A 23641-nucleotide genomic window follows, 5' to 3' on the forward strand; every position below is an offset into this window, starting at 1 on the left:
AAAAATAAAAAGACTTGTTGAAAATTCAGCGCTAGAAAAGATGAAGACAAAGGAAGAATGCACCCCAAGCTCTTTCTGATAACCGCGCTAGTGGTGTGTTCTTCCTTTGTTTTCATCTTATGTAGCACTAAATTTTTGACATGAATCGATACCAAGTTGCTCGGTTCACTCTCCTTATTAAAAAGCATTGAAGCACCAAGTTACAGCTACCCAACTCTGTGCCAAAAACATACTGCAATTCTGTAAGCTGCGCCCTATAAGAGTGGCTAAAGCTGACAAAATAGGAAGTATTTGTTGAGGGAGCTTACGTGAAACTTCACATTGGTTACATGAATCTTGCATAGAATCTAGTTGCAAAACATTGCTATGTTTCAGAATTATGTATGATATATCCATTTTGTCTGCTTTGGACGCCCTGATTGATGCAGCCCACAGTGTTATATCTGTTCTCACTGAGAAGTTCTTCGGTTTAAAAATTTCCCATTTTAGGCAAGTTTCTTTTAAAATGTCATAGCCATAAGTAAAAAATCTGCTCCAATTAACTTTCCCTTTTAAATGCAACAAGGGAGGCTCATCAGAATCAGTTCAGTGAATACGAAGCAGGACAATTTCTCTGTTTCTATGTATATTTTGTAGCTCCTGTGATAAAGCTTCCTCCTATGCGGCCTGCACTAGGCAACCTCTAGACATTGATGTTTATATAACCAAGTATGTTTTTCCAGTTGCGTTGTACGAAGCCTTTACTGATGTTCTCAGTCTCTGTTCCTTGTTCGCTCTCTTACTTGGTGTGCGAGAATTTGATTTCTGTTATGCCAACATGGCCCTCTTGTGTGGTCCTTAGCCTAGCTTGTCCTGATGCACATAAATGGGGCATTGCCCTTGTGCCGCTGGTGATGCACTTACTGTATTACAGACCATGGCCGCGATTTTGTACTGATGTCTTTTCCTGATGCTAATGCCTTTCGGCGCTTTTCGTGTTTGTGAGTGGCCACATTTGACACTCCGCCCAGGGGAGCGTCTCTTGACCACTCATGAAAGCAAAAAGCGCGAAAGAGATTAGCATCGGGAAAAGGTATCGCCACAAAATCGTAGCCCATAGGTGTATGCATGAAGGAGGAAGGGGGCACAGGTTGATTACACAGTCTTTAATTCCTCTAACAGAATATGAAACAGGAAGCAATGCTAAGGTGGATGCCCCCAAAGCGTCCTATTTACACGCATGAGCATGGTGTATTGGGCTAGTTAATAATTTTTTATAATTACTAAAGTCAGCGTGAAAGCAGGACACACGACCAGGTTACGACAGGCTTGGCCTTGGTTGAAGTCTTGTCTTGTGTCATGCTTTAGCTCTGTAACCTTAGTATCGTGGCCTGAGAGCAAGGGTGTAGGCAGGTATTTCGGGAGGTGCTAGGTAGCCTCTCCCAAAATACCCTGCCCTCAAGCCTAGGTATTATTTTTCATAACAAGGTGAGGATAAAACCACCAGTAAAGTCTGATCAAAAAACATTTTGTTTTACCAACAGCCGAGATGTTTCCATCGGAGAAAACCTTTTGGGAAAGGTTATAGAATAGTCTGGTTTAATCTTCAATGTTAAAAAGATAAAGGTGAAAAATGAAAACCTCTTAATGAAAACAATATGGCTAAGGAAGCACTGTTAAAAGGCACCAAGTCTGGCCTGCAGTATATGCCCTCCTCCCCCTTCCTAATATAAAGCCTTCCGTACACCTATGCCACAGACACTGAGCAGATGTGGCTAACGAAATTGAGCGAGACTGTTTCTTAGTGCTGGACACAAATTTGCATGTTTTTTAAATATATTTGTTGTCTATAGTTGAATGCCGTTTTGTTGCAGACCTTCAGACAATGCCATCATAGCGGTGGCAGCTAACAACATTGTAACAATAAACAAGGTAAGGAAATCTGTCTTCTTTCTTGTAGATGGCGATGTTTACTTATTTTCAAGTTCCTGGGTGCTAACAAAACACATAGTGCATGTACGCGTTCCCATAAGCCATCCAGAATCACATGATACTCAACATGTGCACCTTCAGCAGTTCCCTCTGCTGAAGAGCTTGGAACCGAAAGCTTCTGCAGTGTAAGTTATGGGACATTTTGAGGGCTGCTGCAGTGATGCATAGTCTTCAAGAAAGTATCACATTTATTCCTTGTTTTCCTATGTATTACTAGTTTCTTGAATGTTCAGTGATGTGCATACGCACCAGTCCAAACTTATGGGACATGATTAGATCATGTAAATCATAAGACATTTAGGGGACTGCCGTAGTGGCGAAAAAAAAAAAAAAATGCTGCAATGCCACTTTATGGCCACAATACAGTTTTCAAGGAAGCGTCGCATCTATGCCTCGTTATTGAGTGTATACTGGTTTCTTTGATATTTCTTGGTGTGCCTCAGTGCCAGTAAAGAACATGTTCAGGGTGAGCAATTGTTACACTAGATTTCCAGGCTAAAGCTGCTTGCACCTTTCACCATCACTGCCATTGCCAACTGTGGCAACTTGGACAATTTGGAATAGGTGCAGTAAAGAGATATTGAGCAGGGTTCATACACCTCTTTGAATTTGGAAAAGGAGATTCAAGTGCCCTTAGAACTTTCTGAAAATAAATGAGCCCCTTGATTTCTTTGATAACTAGGTTTGAGGGTGACTTCTGAACATTAAAAGTAACAAACTCCACATCGGTGCTACGCCATGGACACTGTCAACTATATAACCTCGTTTGAGGCTATATATACACAGGGTGTTCCACATAACTTGAGCCAAGAATTTAAAAATGAAACGCGCGTCAGAAGCGAATTGAACTGAACGCATACTATTCGCAATAGTCTATAGTAACTCTGACAATTTTTTGTTTTCCCCATAACTCTCTAATTAAGTTTAATTACCCAACTTTTTAGTTATTGGCTGAGAACCCCAAGTATGATAGGCGGATTTGTAGAACACCTGCAGAAACCACCGATCGAGTTGTTTCCTTTACGATATGTCTCGCGTAGTCTTTTTTTCCGGGTTGCAAAGAAAGCCTGCGAAATATGAAAAAAGCCACGTGACAGAGCACTTGCGCAGTGGTATCGTGCTACTCTTAAACATGCGTTCGGTGAACAAGATCGGCTGCATCGTGACTGGCGACGGTGAAGCGGCAGGGCGTTCTTTATCTCCTCGGCAGCGCTCGGCCAGCAGCATGCATTTTCGCCGTCATCCGATGGGAGCCGACCTTGTATGTATATATATATATATATATATATATATATATAAATTGTCATTGCCATCGGGGTGCGAGACGAAGCCAGATCAGGCAACCAAACCATTATCATGGCTCTATATTTGAGGCCTAGGCTCTAGGAAAATGCCTGTAGGAAAGCAAGTTTCAGCCATTTGGGCTTTAATGCGACAAGTATCTTTGGGTGAAGCCAAACACTACTAACCCTTATCAAGCAATATGTGCGATGTGCCACAAGGCAATTCACATTGTTACAATAAGAAAGTAGACTTTGAGCCACCGGAATAGCTTGAAGCAGGTGTGCAGTGACTGCTTTGGTATAAATAATTGCAGCTAAGAAGGAGATGTGAATATTTTTAGCTTTTTATTGCTGAAGTTAGTTTCAACCTCCTTGAATTTTGGCCTTCAGCAACCTGGAAATCCTTTAATTGTCCTTAAATCTTGCATTGGATGTTGTGTACCAACCATGGTTTAGTAGAACTAGACTGATGGGTTGCACTTCTTGCATTGTGAATAGGCCACTGTTACTGTTAGTGGAGGCTTAGTAAGCCAGGAAGAATGCATCATTGAAAAGCAGGTGTTGACACCACCAAGAAAATTGTGCACTGTTCCCTTGTGACAGCAGCTACTTGATGCAATTTAGTTGTGTACATATAAAATAATGATTACATTGCATTCAAAAGTAGATGTCGTCCGCACTGAAGCATTTCTCTCCACAATATCTCAACAGTATGTGCCAGTGCTTTTGATGTAGTAATTATTGGTCAAGTTTCTTGCATGATTCTGTTCGCAAATGTTTATTGACACGATGCTGTCCACCAGGATTGTCCCAGGAGCCTGTTATTTTTTAATGCTGAAACTTGACTGAATGAAGAGAGTTTTTTGCCGCAAGTAGATAGTTATATTGAGCTTTGACTGCTATGTGTAAACATAGATCCTATTCCTAACTTGATGTTACACCATATGCTCAGCCAATTTTCATGCTGTGTTGCAAGCATTAATTTCCAACAAGCAAAGTATGCGATGTACTTGTCTGATGGCAGTGAAGCCTGTGCACACTGGTTGATCACCTAGCTCACATGTTCATGTAGGTGCACCACGTGCTTGTTATACTGCATTTTTATGTGGGATTTTTTATGTGTAAGAAAAAAATGTTTGAAACAATGATTTTTAAGTGCTTTACTAAAAGTTTGAAGGCCATTTACGTTCAAAGCATTAGTTTCTGTCCTTGCCACGAAATTCCATCACCACAGTAAGCTGTTTCTAGATACAGTCAACTTTAGGGCTTGCTGCATTTTGGCCATTTGTCCGCGTAATTGGGCCTTGCTATAAGAGATGCTTGCATAACAAATTGCTGAATACTATGGAATAAATATACAGTTTGGTTGGTTGTCATGATCTGGTGCCTTATATAAATTTAACACTGCCTGGTAGCAGTGGTGTAATCTGGGCTGAAACATGCTGTATGTTCACTGATTATAGAGGATGCCCCATGCTGTGTATTTTGGTCGCAGTAACAGGATGCTTATTGTGCAGAATAAAATGCATAAATAGACATCGGGCAAAGCCACGTCATTGTTATGCTCAGTGGTGTTGTAGTTGAACACCTTTACTGTGTGAGTCTATTGTGGATTGATTCACACCATTATTGTTTTTCACATTTATAGTGAACATTTGGCATAATGAATGTATATTTTGCTTCTGATGCTACTTTGCTTATAACAGGTTTGTTCAACTGTATATTAACAATTTGCTGGGAATACAGTGCAAAAACATGATCTGGGGTCATAAATAAATGACAAGTGGGACAACTGCATGCAATGTTGCCGATAATGGCCGAGAATACATGCTACTAGTGTAGGCTACAGTATCGAAGAACTCTAAAAGAAGTGCGTTGGGAACTAAGAAATATTTGTTGCTTTGTAATTTGCACTGCACAGGACCAGAACATGTTTGACTCCAAGAAGAAAATCAAGATGGCGGTGGCTGAAGGGCTGGAGAGCAAACTGACGTCACAGCAACGACGAGCCATAGCACTGAATCACTGCCTCCTGTTGTACCACACAGGTCAGCTAGACCAGTGTGTCAAGGCTGTCACCATATTAGAAAAGAATTTTAAAAATTCTGCTGATGAAGCAGTGTTGCTTCGAGCTGCGACGATGCACTGCAAGGACAAGCAACTTGAGGAGGTTGTGCGACTGCTCAAGGCAAGTCACCCTTTAGCATTATTGTGGTTCTGACCTAAAGGCGCCGTGTGACGTAAAGGGGCTGTGTGACACACATTGAACATGTAGATTTCATTTTGTGTTAGTATGTCTTATGGTAGTGCCTCAAGTGCTATGAATTGCTGGTGTCAGAGTATTAAGTATTTTAATCTACTCTAGACTGTGATATTCTTGCTGACTGCAGTGGCATGCGGCAGTGACTTCTGATAGTGGATGTGATATACTGCTTACTGGGATTGGTTGGATGTGCACTTGGTGAACTTTTTTCTGATACTAGATACTATTATAGTGAACCTTTACACCCTTTTAGTCTAAAAAGAAAGCACAAAATTAATATATCCAGTTTGAAATTGTGGTACAGGGGCAGTGATGGGAGCATCTGACCACTTCAACTTAAAGCAGATTTCACTTTCTTTGGATGCATCCCATCTTCTTGCTCCATTCGCCAAGACTTACTTCTTTTCTCTCTTTCTCGCCTGTTTTCTTACTAACTAAAAGCAACAAAGCCTATTCCTGTTTCCTGGCAGCTGTCCGCACTTTCTTCCTAAATGTGTAGGCTGAAATCGGCAGTTCCTTCTCAGCTATTGCATGGCCTACTGAGTGCATTATAGTAGTGTTGGTATGCACTTTCAAAATGATGCTGTAAAGAAATCTGGGGGCTTGGCATGGCATCAACGCCACCTTGATATGTTAGTTTCCAGTACAGGGTTGGTATAATGTCGCGATTCCTTTTGCTCTCTTTTATTCCTTTCTTCTCATCCACTGCTGACAACCAGCTGATCCTGGTGATGACGTAGGCAGAGCGCTGTTCAGACCATTGATGATGCATAGAAAGAAAAAGAATCTGAACCGAATTGTTACATTATTCCGGTTCGAGTATATGAAAGCACTACTTGAGCTGAGGATTTTTAACCCTTTCGCTGTCACGGACGTACCGGTACGTCATCGCGCTTCCCCCCCACGGTGTCACTGACGTACCGGTACGTTCTCTATCGTGCGTTCAAAATTTCGCGCCTGAGCGCAAAGTAGGCGCTCCTGTATTGGCCACGCCATCTGTTGACTCTTTCTACAAGTTCGTATATTCGCTCCGACCTGTGTTAGTCCATGTATTGAAGAGTACGGTGCGACTGCCACTCCCCACTTTCTCTTTGCTGAGTGGCGCGGTGGCTCCGCGTTCGCTGGATCATGCTCATGCGTCGTGCGCGTGTGGTTATGGGTTCAAGGGTTGTTCTGTAATCTCCGCTGGTTTGAAGGTTTTTATTTTTCTTCTGTTGGTGTGCCTGCTACGGCGCGTCAAGTTCAGGCGCACGTGCCGTTGCCTCTCCAAAAAGGGTGACTCGATTGCTGCTTTCGCTCTCTCGCCGCACCCTCGCTTCCGACTTGCAGCAGTAAACGTAACGCCCTTCGAACTTTGTTTAGCCTTTTTCCATCTCTCTCTGTCTTCTTGATCACGCAACGTCCCATTTTTCTCCGTTGCGCGGGCGACTGAAAGCGCATCCTCCCTGCGCGCGGTTACTTTCGGATGGCTCGGCGCGCGGGACCTTCGTCTGCTCATGGGAGCGGTGGCTGAATTCCGATTCAGAAAACGAGCCGAGCTCGGATTCGGACAAAGTCGCATGAGAGGAAGAGGGTTCCGCATCGTCAGATTCGGATGTTGAACGGATTTTATAGTCAGGCTGATGATGATGATGATGTTTACTAACAACAGCTGCAGAACACTGAAATGTGCATATTGCATTGACTATGTTATTTGTATACCAATCATAATCAAAAATAAATTGCTATGTTCATTCCCTGTTATGCTCGTTCCCTGAAACCAAGCCGACACTGGGGGTGCGTCACGGCCAGAAACGTCCGACAGCGAAAGGGTTAAGAAGTGATAAACTGCAGCTGGGTGAAATCAAGGACATATTATTTGCTGTCATGTGGCACCTTTTGGAGTATTTTTTATATTCTACTTCATTAGTTAATTACCTAAGATGAATTATGAAAAAAGAATGACAACCAATCTACTATGTGAACATGGAATGGCAGCTAAAGCTGACGACAGTCAAAGCTTTCAAATGAAAAGCAAAGTGCTTTCGCTGCTATTCCGTCTTCACAGAGTGTAATGGTTGTCTTTTTTTGTGTTGCGAGTCTGGCATCGTTGCTTGTTCGAAGGTGCCCAGGCTTGCGATTGTCGTTTTCGTTCAGCATCGTCGGGACGTTCTTCATCGGTGGTCGTTTTGTGCCGGCGCAGTTTACATTCTCGTTGCTGTTCCCTCTGGCGCTCCTCGTACGCAAGTTGTTCTTCAGGTGTACGAACTATACATGTCCGCCCCATCGATAACACAGCTGTTTTTAGCGCCGATACCTCTCCTGCTTATATACTGCGATAACCTTGATGTCATGCTACTGTTCACGGCGAGTGTTCTAACCTGTTCCGCATTTTCACATCTGCGCCGCCGCACTGCACATGTACGGGTTTGTTAGAAATCGCTAAGTCTGTTTCTGTTGCTGGACGCCGAAAAAACTATGGAAGGTTAGTCATATACAGCTTTCGCTGGAAAATGTTTTATATGTACAGTGAAATCCCAATAATTCGAATTGACTGATAATTCGAACTGTTCTGTTGGTCCCGGCAATGTCCTATGTATTTAAATGCAGCTGAACCTAAATATAATGAAGTAGGCAAAATCGGCATTTTGCTTCATTATATCAAAATTTCGGTGTACTGAAATTCGACCTTTTATGCAAATCAGTACAGTCGCCGATCGATTTTCCTTACACAGGAAGGAGCCGCAAAATTTTCTGAATTGTACACGGTCGTCCACTTCCAATTTGAACACAACTCCGGGCGGCCGGCGCTCCGCGGAGCGCCGGCCGCCCGGAGCCGTGTTCAAATTTAAAGTGGACGACCGTGTACAATCAAAAAAAAGGAAATTTTAATGAGAAAACAATTCATTTTCATGAATTTGGGAGTCGGTGACAAAGGATGTGGTTTCATCATCACGTCAACGATACTGAATTAAGTGAAGCCAGCCACGCTGTCATGTGCACTCTGCCCCCGCAGCTGAGAAGACGCTTTCATGAAAATCATGAAAAGCACAGGCAGGGCAGCAGGGAGTGAATGTTTGGTCTGCCTCTGACTCCAATGGGTCAGGTCACCGAAATTTGAGATTACGCAACCTCCAATACTAAGCGTGGTAAGATAGCTTACATGAGGCCACACCGTCTGGGCAGGGCCAGTCTTTGCACACGCGGCAGACTACCTCTAAATCAGGGTGTGCGGATGCACTTGCGCTCAGCTGAGCTTACAGCCATACGTGGTCACGCCGAGACAGACACACGCCAACTTACCCCCCCTCGCGCTCACTTGATCACGTTACTATGAGCGAGCGAGCTCCCCTCCCCCTCTTTCCCTTTGCTCGCGCAGGAAGGCGGCACTTGAGAAGCCACCATATTTCTTGTCTCACCCTTGAACACTTTCACTCGCACCTAAAGCACAAAGTTTGTGATATAAGATCTTATCGCACTGGTACTTTATACGGAACATGATATGGCTCCGATTTGAGAGGTGTGATTTGCGAGGTGCGTTTGCAAGCAGCAGTTTGTAATTCAACCATTTGGCCATCTGCAGCCACAGAAGTTTCAGTTTATTCAGCATTCCCTTGCGGCGGAAGCGAAGTTTCATTATATTGAAATCGCATGCAAACACACTACGTTAAATTGAGGTTGTAAATACATGGTGTTCTATGGACAGGAGGTTATGAAGAGTTAAATGCTTCGTTATTTTGAGGTATAACTGTAGTGAAAAACTCCAGCGAATTCGAACTAAAACAGCTTGCAACAATTATTTTTTTTAATATTCTGGCTCCCATGGCCCGCATTTAGGAAAAAGCCGAGCCAAACGCGAAGGCTCACTGCGTAGCTACCGTAAACATGACGAAGAAGGATGTGTGGGAAACTGAGACAGAGCCGGAGCAAGCACAGTGGTGCGTGCTCTCCTTTTCCCTCCGCTTGCATCTGGCTTGAAAGAAGCAGGAAGGAGCTCTAACGTGCACTTAATCACACTCACATGCTCCTGCCCCCCTTTTTCTCTCTCTCTCCTAGAGTGCACTTGATCACACTACCGTGTGGTTGATCACACCACCTCCAAGACTGGGCTCACGGGAGGATGGTGCGCATCAAGTCACCATCCTGAGCTCACCCTCGCATGTTTTTCCTTGCACGTTTTCCCTCACAACCACAGCTAATGGCGTGCTAGGTGGAATCGTATCGCACTTGGACTTTATACGGAATCTAGACTTTTTCTATACATGTCGAGTGATTGTTTTGGCTTTACCAGACTATTGATCAAGTGCTATGTTTAAAGGGACTAGTTCAAACTCCGTTTTATTTGAATAAATTTCCCCTTAGAGTTCGAACTAATGAGATTCAACTGTATTCACTTTAGGGCCAAACGCATTTCGTTACGTTGTAAAGGGGCTTCACGACCAACCAATCCAGTTTTTTGTCACCACGTACCTCCCGTGTGGTGCTTTTTTTCAGCATTTAAAAAAAAGCCTGTGGAGTAGGAAAAAAAGACATGTGACTGTGCTCATGCACTGTCAAATCACAGCACTCTCATTCATGTTTTGAGCGAACGTAGCATGTGGTGGCCTGACTATCGCTTATGTGATATGAAGGCACGTCCTTTCCATGCACAGCTGTTGAAGGTGCTGATGCACTGTCAAGCTATCAGCTAGACAGTGCATCAAAGTTGACAGTGCAGCTAAAAGTTGTGAAACGCCGTCCACGTAGCGCCTACTGCTAGAATTTATAAAAAGGTTTCTGTAGTGGCTGATAGAGAAACAAAGGAAATGTTGGGAAGCCATTGTCCAATGGGGCAGGCTACCTTTCCTGCAAATGGCTCTCTCCCCATTGCCTCAGTCGGCACTCGTGAGTGATACCTCTCTTGCCTAATACCACATCGGAGCTGAGGACCCACCTTGTTCTCACTGCTGTTCTCACTGCTGCTGGCTATTTGTGCGCTACAGGCAATGTGTCTGATGTGGAAGTGCCCATTGCGCTTCAAGTAATCCTGCTGGATGCTGGCGACTTCTACAAGGAGAAGAGAGTTCATGCTTTTGTTTGAATTTCAAACTGTTTTCATGGTGTGCGTCAGTGGAATACTTCGCCAACATGATCGTCACTGTGTCATCTGTGTACTGCAGTTGCCTTGTTTGTAATGCCCAGATTTTCTGAAGGGCCCTTTCACCACACATAATTTGGAAAATGCTCTGTAATTCGATTTTACAGTTGTGTGATTCATATCTTTTGTTAGCTTTTTTTTAACATGTAACTTTGTGATATAGTGTCCTGTATTTTGGTTAAGTGTAGCCAAGGGGGATTCAATATGCGGAGAAACATGTAATAAAAATGTCTACCTTTTTCTTTAGGAATATGCTGAACGCCACCCAAGCCGATCACTGTCAATATCGCTTACTTTGGCTCAGCTACTGTTGTCCCAAGGGCACCTCAGCGACTGCTGTGAGATCCTGAAGTCACTTGGCACCACAACCTACAAACTTGGAATTGTGCGTAGATGCTGTGCTTGACTCACTTGCTGTTGTTTGTCAGTGCATGTGCATTTTTCGTTATCCGTGGAGAGTGTTTGTTTACCTTAAAGAAAATGTATGCTTCTTTGCCAGACAATGTATTATCAAACCCTGTGAGCTGTTTAAAGGGTGTGGGAGATACGGGGTTCTCCCCCGTACTCTTGGGACAAAGGAACGACAACACAGTAGTGCAAACAGTCACAAAGGCATTTATTGCACCTTTCATAGACCAATGCCTGCTAGCCGAGTTCATATCCCCAAAACATGCCGATGGGCGCGCGACAAATCTAGAAGTCAGACTTACCGCGATCGCATTGCGAGCGAATATGTTCGCCCCATGCTGGATCCCAACGCCTGGTCGTTCGCGTGTACAGTCACGCCAACGGTGTCCAAGGCGGCCACGCGAGACGGTCTCGCAGAAGCATGGTCGGCGCGCGCGCGGTACGTCCGGCGCGGTTCGCCGACCCGCCGGGAAAGACAGCAAGCGCCTGTCCCTCGGTGCCCGAGTAACCCCGCCGCGACGGTGGCGCCATCTCTCACACCGCGCTTGTACCACTCCGAGCGCCGCGGGCGCCAGGCCACGCGAGCCGTGCGGAAAAAACAGCATATCAGGGGATGCGCTATGCGGGAAAAACATCAGGGGAGGCGCGAGGGTCGCGCAACCCCACATCCCCCCAACCTTAAATCACTTCTTATTCCGGCGAAACATGTGACACGGTCTAACATCAACACGTGCTTCGCGAACAAGGTGGTACATGCAACAGTGGCCGCGCCGGGGAAATGTCCACACGCTGTCCATAACATGCGAGCCGACTGTCCTTGGGTACACCGCTGGCGTCCGCCGGTCACAGCAGCAGCTTTGCGACTCGACGGCACGATCCCAGGCCAGGACTCCGGAGACGACGACGCAGCAGTCGGTACGAGCAAGCGTCGCTCGCGCCGACGCGCCCTGCTGGCAAGAGCCGCCGTAGCTGTCGGTGACCGCTGGCTCCTTTGTCCGCCGCCGAGGGTTGTGAGCTGGATGCAGGAGGCCGCCGAAGTCGCTGCGCCGAACTGGCCACAGCATCACCATCGCCCGGGGTGACTCCAATGACGCTGCGTAGACTCAACACACTCGGCAAACACTACAGTAGTGCAAGGGAGAGGAATTCTGCATGCGCATCGCCCACGTGGTACGATGTTCAACTCGGCTAGCAAAAGATCGGGCAGCTACTCAGATGCTAAGTTCAAGTGAACGAAGCTCGCTTCCTTGAGCCGAACGAGTAATTTCAATTCGTGCGAGGCTAAACAGAATGAGGGAAGCAAATTGCAACGCCTCAACGCCACGGTCCACCAGGTTGTGTCCCTCCACGTGCGACAGGCAGCTTCGTAAAGCCTTAGGCCTAAAGCGTCGCTACCCTGACAACAACCGGCATCCAAAAACAACACCCAAAATGGGCGCAAAACAGGCAGCCGCGAGGAGACGTCAGCTCTGTGAGGTGGTCCTACTCCGCTCGGTGCACACAGCATCCGAGTTGACGGCGCCCACCGTCCCAGACGGTGTCGGAGCGCCCGGTGCCAGGCCGCAATACCAGTCAGCCCGTCGTGGCACCCGTGGCCCGCGGCCACCCGGCTCCCAGAGCCGCGACTTCATCCGAGTCAAAGAGATAGAAGAAGCTATTTACATAAGAAATTCGGACCACCCACGAGGCTTCCGTACTCACTCGCTTCAGGCTTGCCACTGCTCCGCGGGCGCTCAGCCTCGCTCTCCCAGGATGCAGACCACGTGGCTCTCGTACCGACGAATGTCATTAAAAAAAAACACTTGCGAAAAGGCTTAGCATGTTGACATGTTCAAACACACTACAGCCTCCGTCGCCTCGCTCAAGAAAGCACGCCGCCGATGCTAGCGATCAAAATTCACGCTAGGCCTACGCTTCGGTTCAAACAAAGGTCTTGAACGAAGCAAAACTGTTAAATCTATCGTCCGATGCCCCAAGAGCCCCACGTTGGGCGCCAGATGTGGGAGATACGGGGTTCTCCCCCGTACTCTTGGGACAAAGGAACGACAACACAGTAGTGCAAACAGTCACAAAGGCATTTATTGCACCTTTCATAGACCAATGCCTGCTAGCCGAGTTCATATCCCCAAAACATGCCGATGGGCGCGCGACAAATCTAGAAGTCAGACTTACCGCGATCGCATTGCGAGCGAATATGTTCGCCCCATGCTGGATCCCAACGCCTGGTCGTTCGCGTGTGCAGTCACGCCAACGGTGTCCAAGGCGGCCACGCGAGACGGTCTCGCAGAAGCATGGTCGGCGCGCGCGCGCGGTACGTCCGGCGCGGTTCGCCGACCCGCCGGGAAAGACAGCAAGCGCCTGTCCCTCGGCGCCCGAGTAACCCCGCCGCGACGGTGGCGCCATCTCTCACACCGCGCTTGTACCACTCCGAGCGCCGCGGGCGCCAGGCCACGCGAGCCGTGCGGAAAAAAACAGCATATCAGGGGATGCGCTATGCGGGAAAAACATCAGGGGAGGCGCGAGGGTCGCGCAACCCCACAAGGGATACTAAAAAAAAAATAATTTGAGCTGTGTTAGTACATTAGTACCCTTCTACAATACCTAAAGAAACGACTCTTGCCATAACAAAAGGCTTGGGAAGTCGTAAAAGATGAGGGTTTAAAAAAAAAAGAAAAAAAAAGGGCGTAAAACAGGTGGCAACGCTGCCTTAAAGTTCCAGCATCAGCTTGCCACAACGTCATCGATTTCGATGCTGTCTGCTCATGCCTACTTAATTTTTTATTACTGAAAATGGACTATGGTACATTGTACAGTGGACTCTCTTTAAATGAAACCTCAAGGGACCGGGCAGATTGGGTCCGTTTATCAGGAGCTCCATTTTCTGAGAGACAAAGCTGAATACAATTGGATGAATACAAAACCAACCAACCATGAGGATGGTGTTCCGCTTAAGAGGCAGTTCCGTTTAAGCGATTTCCGTTTATCGAGATTCCACTGTATGCTAAAGGCACTAAAGACTGAACTTAGCTGGTTTCAAGAGCCTTTACTGATCCGTAACATTCCAAATACGAAAAAAAATAAAATACTTCGAAATCCGGGGCACCACACTGATGCACCAGCACTGTGGTTTCCGCATGAAATTCTGACGTAATTATTAGTCATTTTATATTATAATATTATAGACCTTTTTTGTGACCTGTTATCATAAAAAGTGAAAATCGAGTTTTGAAAGAACACTTTGTCAGTCTAAACTGGTTTGGTGCTTCTATATAGTGTCCCTTTAATTTTAATGTGTAAGTGTTCCTTGGTGAGTACCCCGGCAAAATCTGTCTGTCCTGCGATGTCTTATATCTGCAAAATAAATGCATAATTGGGCAAGTTAACATATTTAATCATTATAATAATGTAATAGATGTTTGGTAGTGTTAGAAAAAACAACAAGAACTGGTTACGTCGCTGTCGCCGCATCAAGGTCGTAACAAAAAAAGGGAAATAAAGAAGTTAATACATGTGATTGTTAGAATAGTGTAATAGTAGATGATTGGTAGTATTATGAAAAAAAAAATAATACTGGTGCTGTCATCATCATCATGTCAAGGTCGTAACAAAAAATAAAAATAAAGAAACTGGTGTTGCAAAAGAAAAACCGGCTGTGACGGTGTTTTGGCTCAGTTGCACGATATATCTTCAAAATAAATGTATAATTGGTCAAGTTAACAAATGTAATTGTTATAATAGTGTAATAGTAGATGATTGGTAGCGATGGGTAGACATGCATAAGCTAGCTAAATAAATATGCAAAAGCGAAATAGCAGCCGAGCCGAAGAATGCTTGCGCATTAGTAGACAATTCTCAGAATTTCCATAGTATTCTTTACCTAACATTGCAGTGCTAAGGTAGTCAAATCCCATCGTAACAGAAGTTACCACAAACTAGTGAATATACCTAAGTACTAAATGTAGTTCCCTTTGAAATTCTCGTTGAAGCAGATGTATTTTTATACTGTTTTAGTGAAGTAAACATTTACTAGAAATGGGTATATTGAACCATTTTAGTTCAGAAGGAAGGCTTACTGATTATTCCTTGCCAGTTAGACCGCAATTTGGCAGCATGTCATGTTGCTAGTAACATGTCTGATGTGGCAGTTTGCAGCTCTGAGTTTTTGGCCACCTGGCAAAGTGCCAAACTGGCTGTGCTTTTGTGTCCACGACCATGGCCTCTACATCAAGTGGATGCCACACAGTGGCTACAGTAGACTTTCATTAATTCAACTCCAGTGAATTAGATATTTCTATTAACCCCTTTCGTTCCTTGGATGAGCCTAGTTTTGCCTCGGTGCTGTCGTGCTTTTAGCAGGTGGCAACACACAATCCATGAGACAGCACAAGCAGAAGCAAATTTATTCTTTCTGAGGAAGTAAAACATGTTGGCAACTGGGGTCTTTAAAAATAATTTGGCCATTTTTGGTCAGAATTCTGGATAATAGCACAACATGGAAGGTGTTGATTGAATCCTGACTGAAAGTCCCGGGTGGCACCCAAGCAATTCTGTGGGAGAGAACTTTTGCTATTTCAATGCTGAAATTAGCACTCGCTGGATAATTCAAACTTGATTGGCCAGCATGCATGTGCCTGGCTCCAGTGGTGGCCCCAATGGCTTCAGCGTCTATCTTGTGGGTGCCTAGGGACAGTGAATGTGTTAAAGAAGTTCTCATTTGCTGAAAAAGTCATTTTTCAGCTTGCCCTTGGCAGATTTCGAAGCCACACCATCAGCTCACAATACCAATGTTTAGTATTATTTACCCTATTCCCACTTGCACGTTTTTCTGGAAAATACATCTGAAAATTTCCTGTGCATTACAGTTGAATAAGACGCTGAAAACTCAAAAACGAAAACTGAGTCATGTCATGCTTGTCCAGGGAGCGAATCAGCAGTTAGGTCTATTAGGTGAATCCAGCTTTAACAACAACAAAATCTATCAATTTATGTTGTTATCTAGTGATGATTATGTACAAAATCTGAGGCTTGTAGTATGCTGCAGTACTCTTCAGTACTGACGAGCCGAGTGATTGCTGAGAATGTAAGAGCGGGACGTGAAGTTGTGAATCCTTTAAACAGCAGTTCACTGCACGCACATTTAAGGGTTAGATGGCGCAGCGTGCACCAGAAGGCATGCACTCCACTGTTCAGTATTTATTCCAGTGTAATAGTACATGACTCTCAACCAAGGTGTGGTGTGTTTTGAGCGCCAAGTGCAGGAGTCGGATGCGATGGTACTTAGTTGAGACGAGATGGCACCAGTAGAATGCAGTAGTGGCAGGAGTAGAGTACATTGGTTTAGTGGCTGTTGACTTTGCAGTGCTTGGCAAATCCAGCAAGTTACCAAAAGTGTGGCACACTGCTAGATTTCAGCCCATTAAATGCAAAATTATTTAAAAAATCTGCAATTTGAACTAAGCAAGAAAGGCTTGTTATATCCCCCTTTGTAATACCAATTGGCCCTGAGGTTATGATAAATATCAACTTTTTCAAAAATTTTGCTTAATTCAAACAAGTCATGGATTTCAGTTGTACTATATCCAAGGGAGTTAGTATTATTTATTTTTATCCAGTAATTACCTATAATTATCGATTTTAATGTAACAAGGCTCAACTGTAACTGTTTCAGCACACTCATGAATTTTGCTCAGCTGTCATAGGTCAGATTTTTGGGCTAGCTTTGATAACTGCTAGCTGGAAAAAAAAGAAAATCTAGCTCATGAATGTTTTTCTTTTTATAGATTTCAGCCTTGGTGACACTTTATAAAAACCTTGAAGACAAGGAAGCCACTGCAGCAGTGTTTGCTGATGCCATATCCTGGTATAAAAAGAACAAGGTGAGTTGTGCTGTTTGTGGCTTAATTTTTCCTAATTTTCGGAAGGCACTTAACCATTTCAGTGTCACTGATGTGCTGGTATGTTTCCATGTTTCTATCCTGCCATGTCACTGACGTACCATACATTCTCCACTCTCTCCAGTCAGATGTGTGCAGTAACATGAAGTTGGTGAACTCTGCGGTAGTTCCACCATCTGTTGTATATTTCTAGAAGCATATTTTCTCATCTCTCTGGGCTTGCTCAGTCTGGGTTTCTGTTAATGCACTGCGGAATGCGCTCCTTCTTGGGTGTGTGGCAACTCATGAATTTTCTTCATCACTAATGCAGGAATTTTTTGTTCAAATGTTTGTGCTGTAGCACAGGGCCCCCACTCTTGCATCTCTTCTTTATCTGTTCTGTGTTTATAGAAGGTAATTATTTTTTCGACCCTGACACAACAGCACTATTGTGGAAACATGCGCATCAGAACGAAACTAGGTAGGAGAAACAACAAAGACAAGAATGGGAGGACCATAGTAAGAGCGTGCATTTGTCATTATGTGTAAGTATCACGTGTGTATTTGCCTAACCACAAACGAGCCATTGTGTTCGTTTTATAATATCCGAGAAAAAAAGCTTGATTCTGGGGTGTGCGTCACCTCTAAAAAGCCCGACACTGAAGAGGTTAAAGCAACTTGGCTATTTATGCACCAACTCTGATCGAAATTGTGACCCCCATGTATGTCAGAAAAGAAATTGGCTTTGAAATGTGCAACAATATTTAAAAAAAAAAAGAAACTCTTTGCTGTGCACTTGGGTTTCATGCTTGTCATTGTGCCCATTTACTCTTATTTGTGTGCAGGATTCCTAGGCAGCCAAATTCAGGTGCCTTCCATTAAGGTGTTTCTTATAGCCCATATGTAGCTTTGTGAAACCCTCAGTAATCTCAAAATCTGGTCTGAACTAAGTGACAACCTGGCCACTGTGATTGCATGACTTGCAGCCTTAATTGCATACAGCATTGTATGAGGGTTGATCCAGAAATAAGGTTCCCATCAATTTTAGAAATAGACAACATTGTTTATTCTCATAGAAATGTACATCATTGGAAAGATGAAACTTTGCTCTATTTTTCTTCATAATCGCCATCTTTTTCTACGCATTTTTGTAGACGGTGCTTCAATTTCTGTATCCCAATGTCGTAGAACTCCGCTGCCAATCCGTTGAGGAAGTGTTTCACCTCTTCTTTGACTTCATCGTCGCTCCGGAAGCGTTGGCCACTCAAAGGTTCCTTTAACTTGGGGAACAAGTTATACAGTGAAAGCTCGTTAATTCGAACTTCAATGATTCGATTTTATGGATAATTCGAACTGTACGATTTGGTCCAGCCAAGCTCCAGAAGTCTATGTATAAAAAAGCCAGTGAATTCGAACGCGAGAAGGTTCCGTCATGGATAATTCGAACTACGCACCACCGTGCCGGCGGCTTGGCGCCTGGCACACAGCCAGAGAAATGCGCCTGCTGCCTACGCACAAGGCTGCGTCGCCTCGAGAACGGAGAGAACGGCGAGAGAAGGCAAAATCGGGAAAAATCCAACTGGCGCGGGGTCGGCCAGAAGGCAGCGGCGGCTGCCTCCTCTCCGTTCTACGTGACCTCCGAGACTTCTTGCCCGTCGCTAATTTCGGAGGCTTTGCAAATATTGTGTAGCTGCTAATGTTGTGTGGCAGATGGTGTGGCAAGCACCAAAACACAGCGAATCAAGTGCGTCACAGCTGCGCTTGCAATCAAGATCTGACGAATCGGGGCCTTTGCCACCTTCACATGTTCAGCGTCTTTGTCTCGGCAGTCTTCATCGGTTGTGCACGTCTGTTTTCAGCTCAGGAGGTACCAGCCGTCGCGATTCTTTGTGATGGTGTTAAAGGGACACTAAAGAGAAAAATGATTTGTTCTGCATCAGTAAATTACTTTTCTACAACACTAACAACACTACTCTTACCCCAATAAGACGCTTCATAAGCCAGAACAAGCGCAAGGACGAAAGACGGGTGGCGACGCCTCCTTCAAGTTCCCACACCTGGTCGCTGTGACGTCATGGATTTTGATGTCATCTTCTAGAGCCTACTTACCTATGTAGTGGTACAGACTGACTACATTGTGTTCTAAAGGAACCAAATGTTAAACATAGCAAGTTTCGGGAACCTTTACTCAGCCAACGCAGCCCAAATGCAAAAACATACTTTGGAATCCCTGACGTCACACTGACGCACCGGCGTCGGGGCTTCGGCGCGAAATTCAAATCCTGATACCTTGACCTTAATTTTCTCATCTAATAATCAAACTATTCTTTTGACATGACTGCCTGCAGGGTTCTCAAACAATGCCTTATTAGTCTAAACTGACTTATTGTTTCGCTTTAGTGTCCCTTTAAGCCTCGGCTAATGTTCGTTTCGGTGGACATCGGTGGTGTGGCGCAGTCGGACCCAGAGCTGCGACTTGAAGATGGCATGTGCCCGCGACACACGCCATCACTGCGCCAAAACATTGCAAGAGAAGAGTGATATCCTGCGGGAAGTGGACGCCGGACTCTTGTCTATGCAAGAAATTGAGAAGAAGCATGCAATACTGAAAAGCACGCTATCTACTTACATAAAGAATAAGAGGGCTATTGAAGATGCCTTGGCGGCAGAAGTTGCCAACGAAAGGAAGAGGTTGCGGCCCGCAAAGTATCTCGACCTCGAGAAAGCGCTACTGCTTCGGATAAAGGACATGCACGCTCAGGATATTCCACTGAGCGGCCCTGTGATACTGGCGAAGGCAGCGAACTTCGCCCTGCAGCTGGGTTACAACGACTTTGCTGCTTCAGATGGGTGGCTGCACCGTTTCCGCGAGTGTTACGACCTTGTTTTCCATGCTTTGTCGGGAGAAAGAAAGGCCGTAAACGTTGAAACGTGTGAAGCTTGGCGCTCCGAGGTGTTGCAAGGCCACATGGAGAAGTATTCTCCGCAGGACATATTTAATGTGGACGAAACTGCTTTATTTTTCAAATTACTGCCTGCCAAAACAATCGCATATAAAGGCGACATGTGCACTGGAGGGAAAAGAAGCAATGAGAGAATAACTGTTTTGGTCTCAGCGAACATGGTAGCAACTGAAAAGCTGCCGCTTTTAGTGATCGGCAAATCGAAAAGTCCACGTTGCTTCAAGAACATCCGGTCCCTCCCAGTGGACTACGCGGCCAACAGAAAGGCATGGTTGACTGGGAACTGTTCAAACAGTGGCTAGCGAAGATGGACAAAAAGTTTGAGCATTGTGGACGGAATGTCCTCCTGCTCGTTGACAACTGTTCGGCTAATAAGGTCGACGTTGAGACGAAGGCCATTGAGCTAGCCTTCCTTCCACCTAACACTACAGTGGCGCTGCAGCTCATGGACCAAGGTATCATTAAAAATTTTTAATCATTTTACCGGCGCCATCTGGTGGAGCAAATTATTTTGTGTAATAATTATCAGGTGACGCTCCTAAGTGCACTACACATGCTTGTACGTGCTTGGGAGCAAGTAACTGTGGTTACGATAGCAAATTGCTATCGCCACTGCGGCTTCGGCATGCAAGCTCTACAAGGAGGAAACCGGCCACCTGCTCTCGAAGATGGCATCACCGCTCCCATGGCGGATGTTTTGGACGACATCTCCTTTACTGACCATGTCGACGTGTACGAGAGTGCAGTGGTGTGTGGTGCGCTGACAGATGAGGACATAATTTCTCAAGTCAGAAGCGCTGAACCTGTCGCTGCCAGTGACGAGGAGGAGGAAGACGAAGTGCCAGTGTGGCCCTCCGATGCAGAAGTCATGGCTGGATTGAATGCTGCCCGTCTCTTCTTCAGTTTTGAAGAAGGCGAAGAGGTGGCCTTCTGCCACATTCGCTCATTAGAGCAAAAAGTGCTAGCTGTCGCCTTCAAGGAAGAAAGGCAGACTACGATCGCGGACTTTTTCAAGCATTAAATTTCTGGCATGCCCTACTGCTTCCAAATCGCAGTCTACTGTTGTTCTCCTTCACTTTCGTTCGAACTTTCGTTAATTCGAACTGAAGCGACTTCCCGTTGCAGTTCGAATTAACGAGCTTTTACTGTAATCGCTAGGCGCGAGGTCTGGACTGTGAGGTGGGTGGGGCATGACAGTCCACCCAAAGTTTGTCAAAAGTTCCTGGGTTTGACGGGAGACGTGGGGTCGGGCGTTGTCGTGAAGCAGCGTTACGCCGGCTGCCAGTCGTCCTCGCCGGCGGTTCTGGGTAGCTTGCCTGAGTTTTCTTAGTGTTGCACAATAACTGTCTGAATTGATTGTTGTCCCACGTTGCATGAAATCGATCAGTAGTATCCCCTTACGATCCCAAAAAACACTGGCCATGACTTTGCCAGCAGAAGGAGTTTGTTTGAACTTCTTTGTGACTGGTGAGACTCTGGGTGATGCCACTGTTTGGATTTTTGTTTCGTTTCGGGAGTTAAATGAAACATCTACGTTTTGTCTCCTGTAACAATGGAGTCCAACAATCCTTCCTTATCTTCTTGACACTTGTGAAGAAACTGGTGAGCACAGTCGGGGCGTTTCTCCTTGTGGTCTGATGTCAGTAGCCGCAGTACCCATCGAGCGTAACACTTGTGATACCCCAATTTTTCGGTCAAAGCTCTTTCCACTGTACCGTAAGAACTCCAAGGAATCTGAGCAACAAATTCACTTATGGTGATCCTCCTGTTTTGAAGCACTTCGCGTTGGACCATCTTGATAACCGCCTCTGAAACTGACGGTCTTCCACTCTGTTCTTCATCGTGGACTTCTTCCGACCGGCACTAAACTCCCTACGCCACTTTTGGGCGTGTTGAATGGACATACACTTGTTGCCATACACCTCTGTCAATTGACAATGAATATCCACGGGTAGAGTCCCTTTGGCGTGCAAAAATCGAATTACGGAATGAATCTCGCACTTGGCGCAATCAACAATGAGAACCTCCATATCGGACAGCTGCTGTGCTGAGTCAAGGATGAGCGGCGCAGCATGGCGCAGCCGGGGGGAATCGAGAGTGGGGGAGCAGCCGTGCACCGAAGTGTTGCCGGATTTGCTTTGCACCTTCCCATGTGGCCAGAGCTCTTTCGGAACCTTATTTCTGGATCAACCCTCGTAGCTCAGTGAGAAGCCTCTGCATTACCATGTATGCTGAGCTGGCTCTGAGTGCTCAGTGCCTCTTACAGCCTCGATCTGCTGAGCTGAACCTGCTGACACGGGAGAGTGCCAAGTTCTACCTGGCCAATGGGCAAGTCCAGGAGGCAGCTAGCGTGCTGGAAGAATTGCGCAAGGTGGAGCCCCAGGATCCTAAGGTGCTGGCGCAGCTCATTTCAGCTTACTCAGTGTTCGACCCCAAGAAAGCCAAAATGTATCCTTTTTCATATGGTTCTGGCACTTCTGCTCAGTGTTTGGTGGTGTGCCTCTGAAATAAGTTTCATTCGTGCACTGTTTTGACATGCAAGCCTTGTGACATGCAACAAAAATTTTCAACAATGCAACGTGGAAATCCGAAAATTATTTTTGGTACTAAAGGAAATGTAAAGTATGTTTGGGAGTGTGCAACAATATTAGAATATGACGGGGATGATGAGTGGGGTAGTAATGGCGGGTCAGTTTTATCATCCGTGGATTCGAGAGTGGTGGCTTGATCTCACAGTGGTGTGGCTGAAGAGGTGGGCTGGAGACATTCTTGAAGTGACTGAGGAATGGTCTGGACAAGTGTATGCCTGTGGTTATGTTTTAGAAGGATATATGTACTGTATATACTCGTGTATAAGCCACACCTTTTTTCATCAAATTTTCTCAGGTGTAGGTTATACACGAATCAGGCCTATAGCTACACATTAACTCACTGTAGTGCCACTGTGACTACTGTGTCAGATAAATAAGAAACTGGTGACAGGTATCAACATTTTATTTGACTATTTATCGCCGCTTTCAAGCTTGCATTCCAGCTCGGCTTGCTCCTTATAGAATTTGTCGAGGGGTCAAATACATAAATAATAACTGCATTGCCATTGCCAAAGATGCTGCAAACGAATTCTTGAACGCTGTGCACTGTCAAGACATGTAAAATATGTATTTTTTCATAAAACAATATATTTCTCTGCCCCAAGAAATTGTGCCAGAAATAACTGATATCAATGCTTCCATGTTTTTTGTCTATTTAATAAGTAAAGAAAATATCACACGAACTTATGAAATATATCAGTTCGAAACCAGCAAAGCAGTGCATGAAACTGATATGAAAAACGTGAAGGCCATGAAATGAACAAGTTGAGGACAAATATTTTAATGAACTTTGCAATTCAAGAACCTTGTTTACATTTTTGTACATATGCAACGGCCAGGGAAATATCTCAGTGACGCTGTCCTTCGTTCCAGTGTATTGCGCAGGAGCAGCTGTCACCGGTCATGTATTGTAATTGCACCAAAATTATAGTCGCAACAGAGAGCACATCTAAAAAGCAGGAGTTCTGCAAAATATACGTTCGAAATGCGAAGATACAGCTTGATAAAGGGCAAAAAAGTGTCACTGGAAACAAAGTTCACTGCATGTATACACAAAACCTTGCAACAAGATATCTAAATATACGTATAAGTCTCCAATAAATCTACGTATCTAAGCAAAAGTTGTGGGGGTTCCACTCTGCGTGCGGCTAGGGCTGAAGGCGAGCTCCGGAT

At 45.2% G+C, this 23641-nt stretch overlaps 1 protein-coding gene across 1 annotated transcript in view; it reads left to right on the plus strand.

Annotated features, from left to right (window-relative positions):
- Positions 1-23641, plus strand: part of Srp72 (signal recognition particle 72) — a 46449-nt gene that overhangs the window by 4854 nt on the left and 17954 nt on the right. Inside the window, exons 9-13 of the mRNA XM_050193450.3 lie at positions 1854-1911; positions 5176-5442; positions 10881-11018; positions 16822-16917; positions 22144-22325. Coding sequence (XP_050049407.2) covers positions 1854-1911; positions 5176-5442; positions 10881-11018; positions 16822-16917; positions 22144-22325 — 741 coding nt within the window. The remainder of the gene's footprint in view (positions 1-1853; positions 1912-5175; positions 5443-10880; positions 11019-16821; positions 16918-22143; positions 22326-23641) is intronic.

The sequence above is a fragment of the Dermacentor andersoni genome, chromosome 1, assembly GCF_023375885.2.
Source record: "Dermacentor andersoni chromosome 1, qqDerAnde1_hic_scaffold, whole genome shotgun sequence".
Lineage (NCBI taxonomy): Eukaryota > Metazoa > Arthropoda > Arachnida > Ixodida > Ixodidae > Dermacentor > Dermacentor andersoni.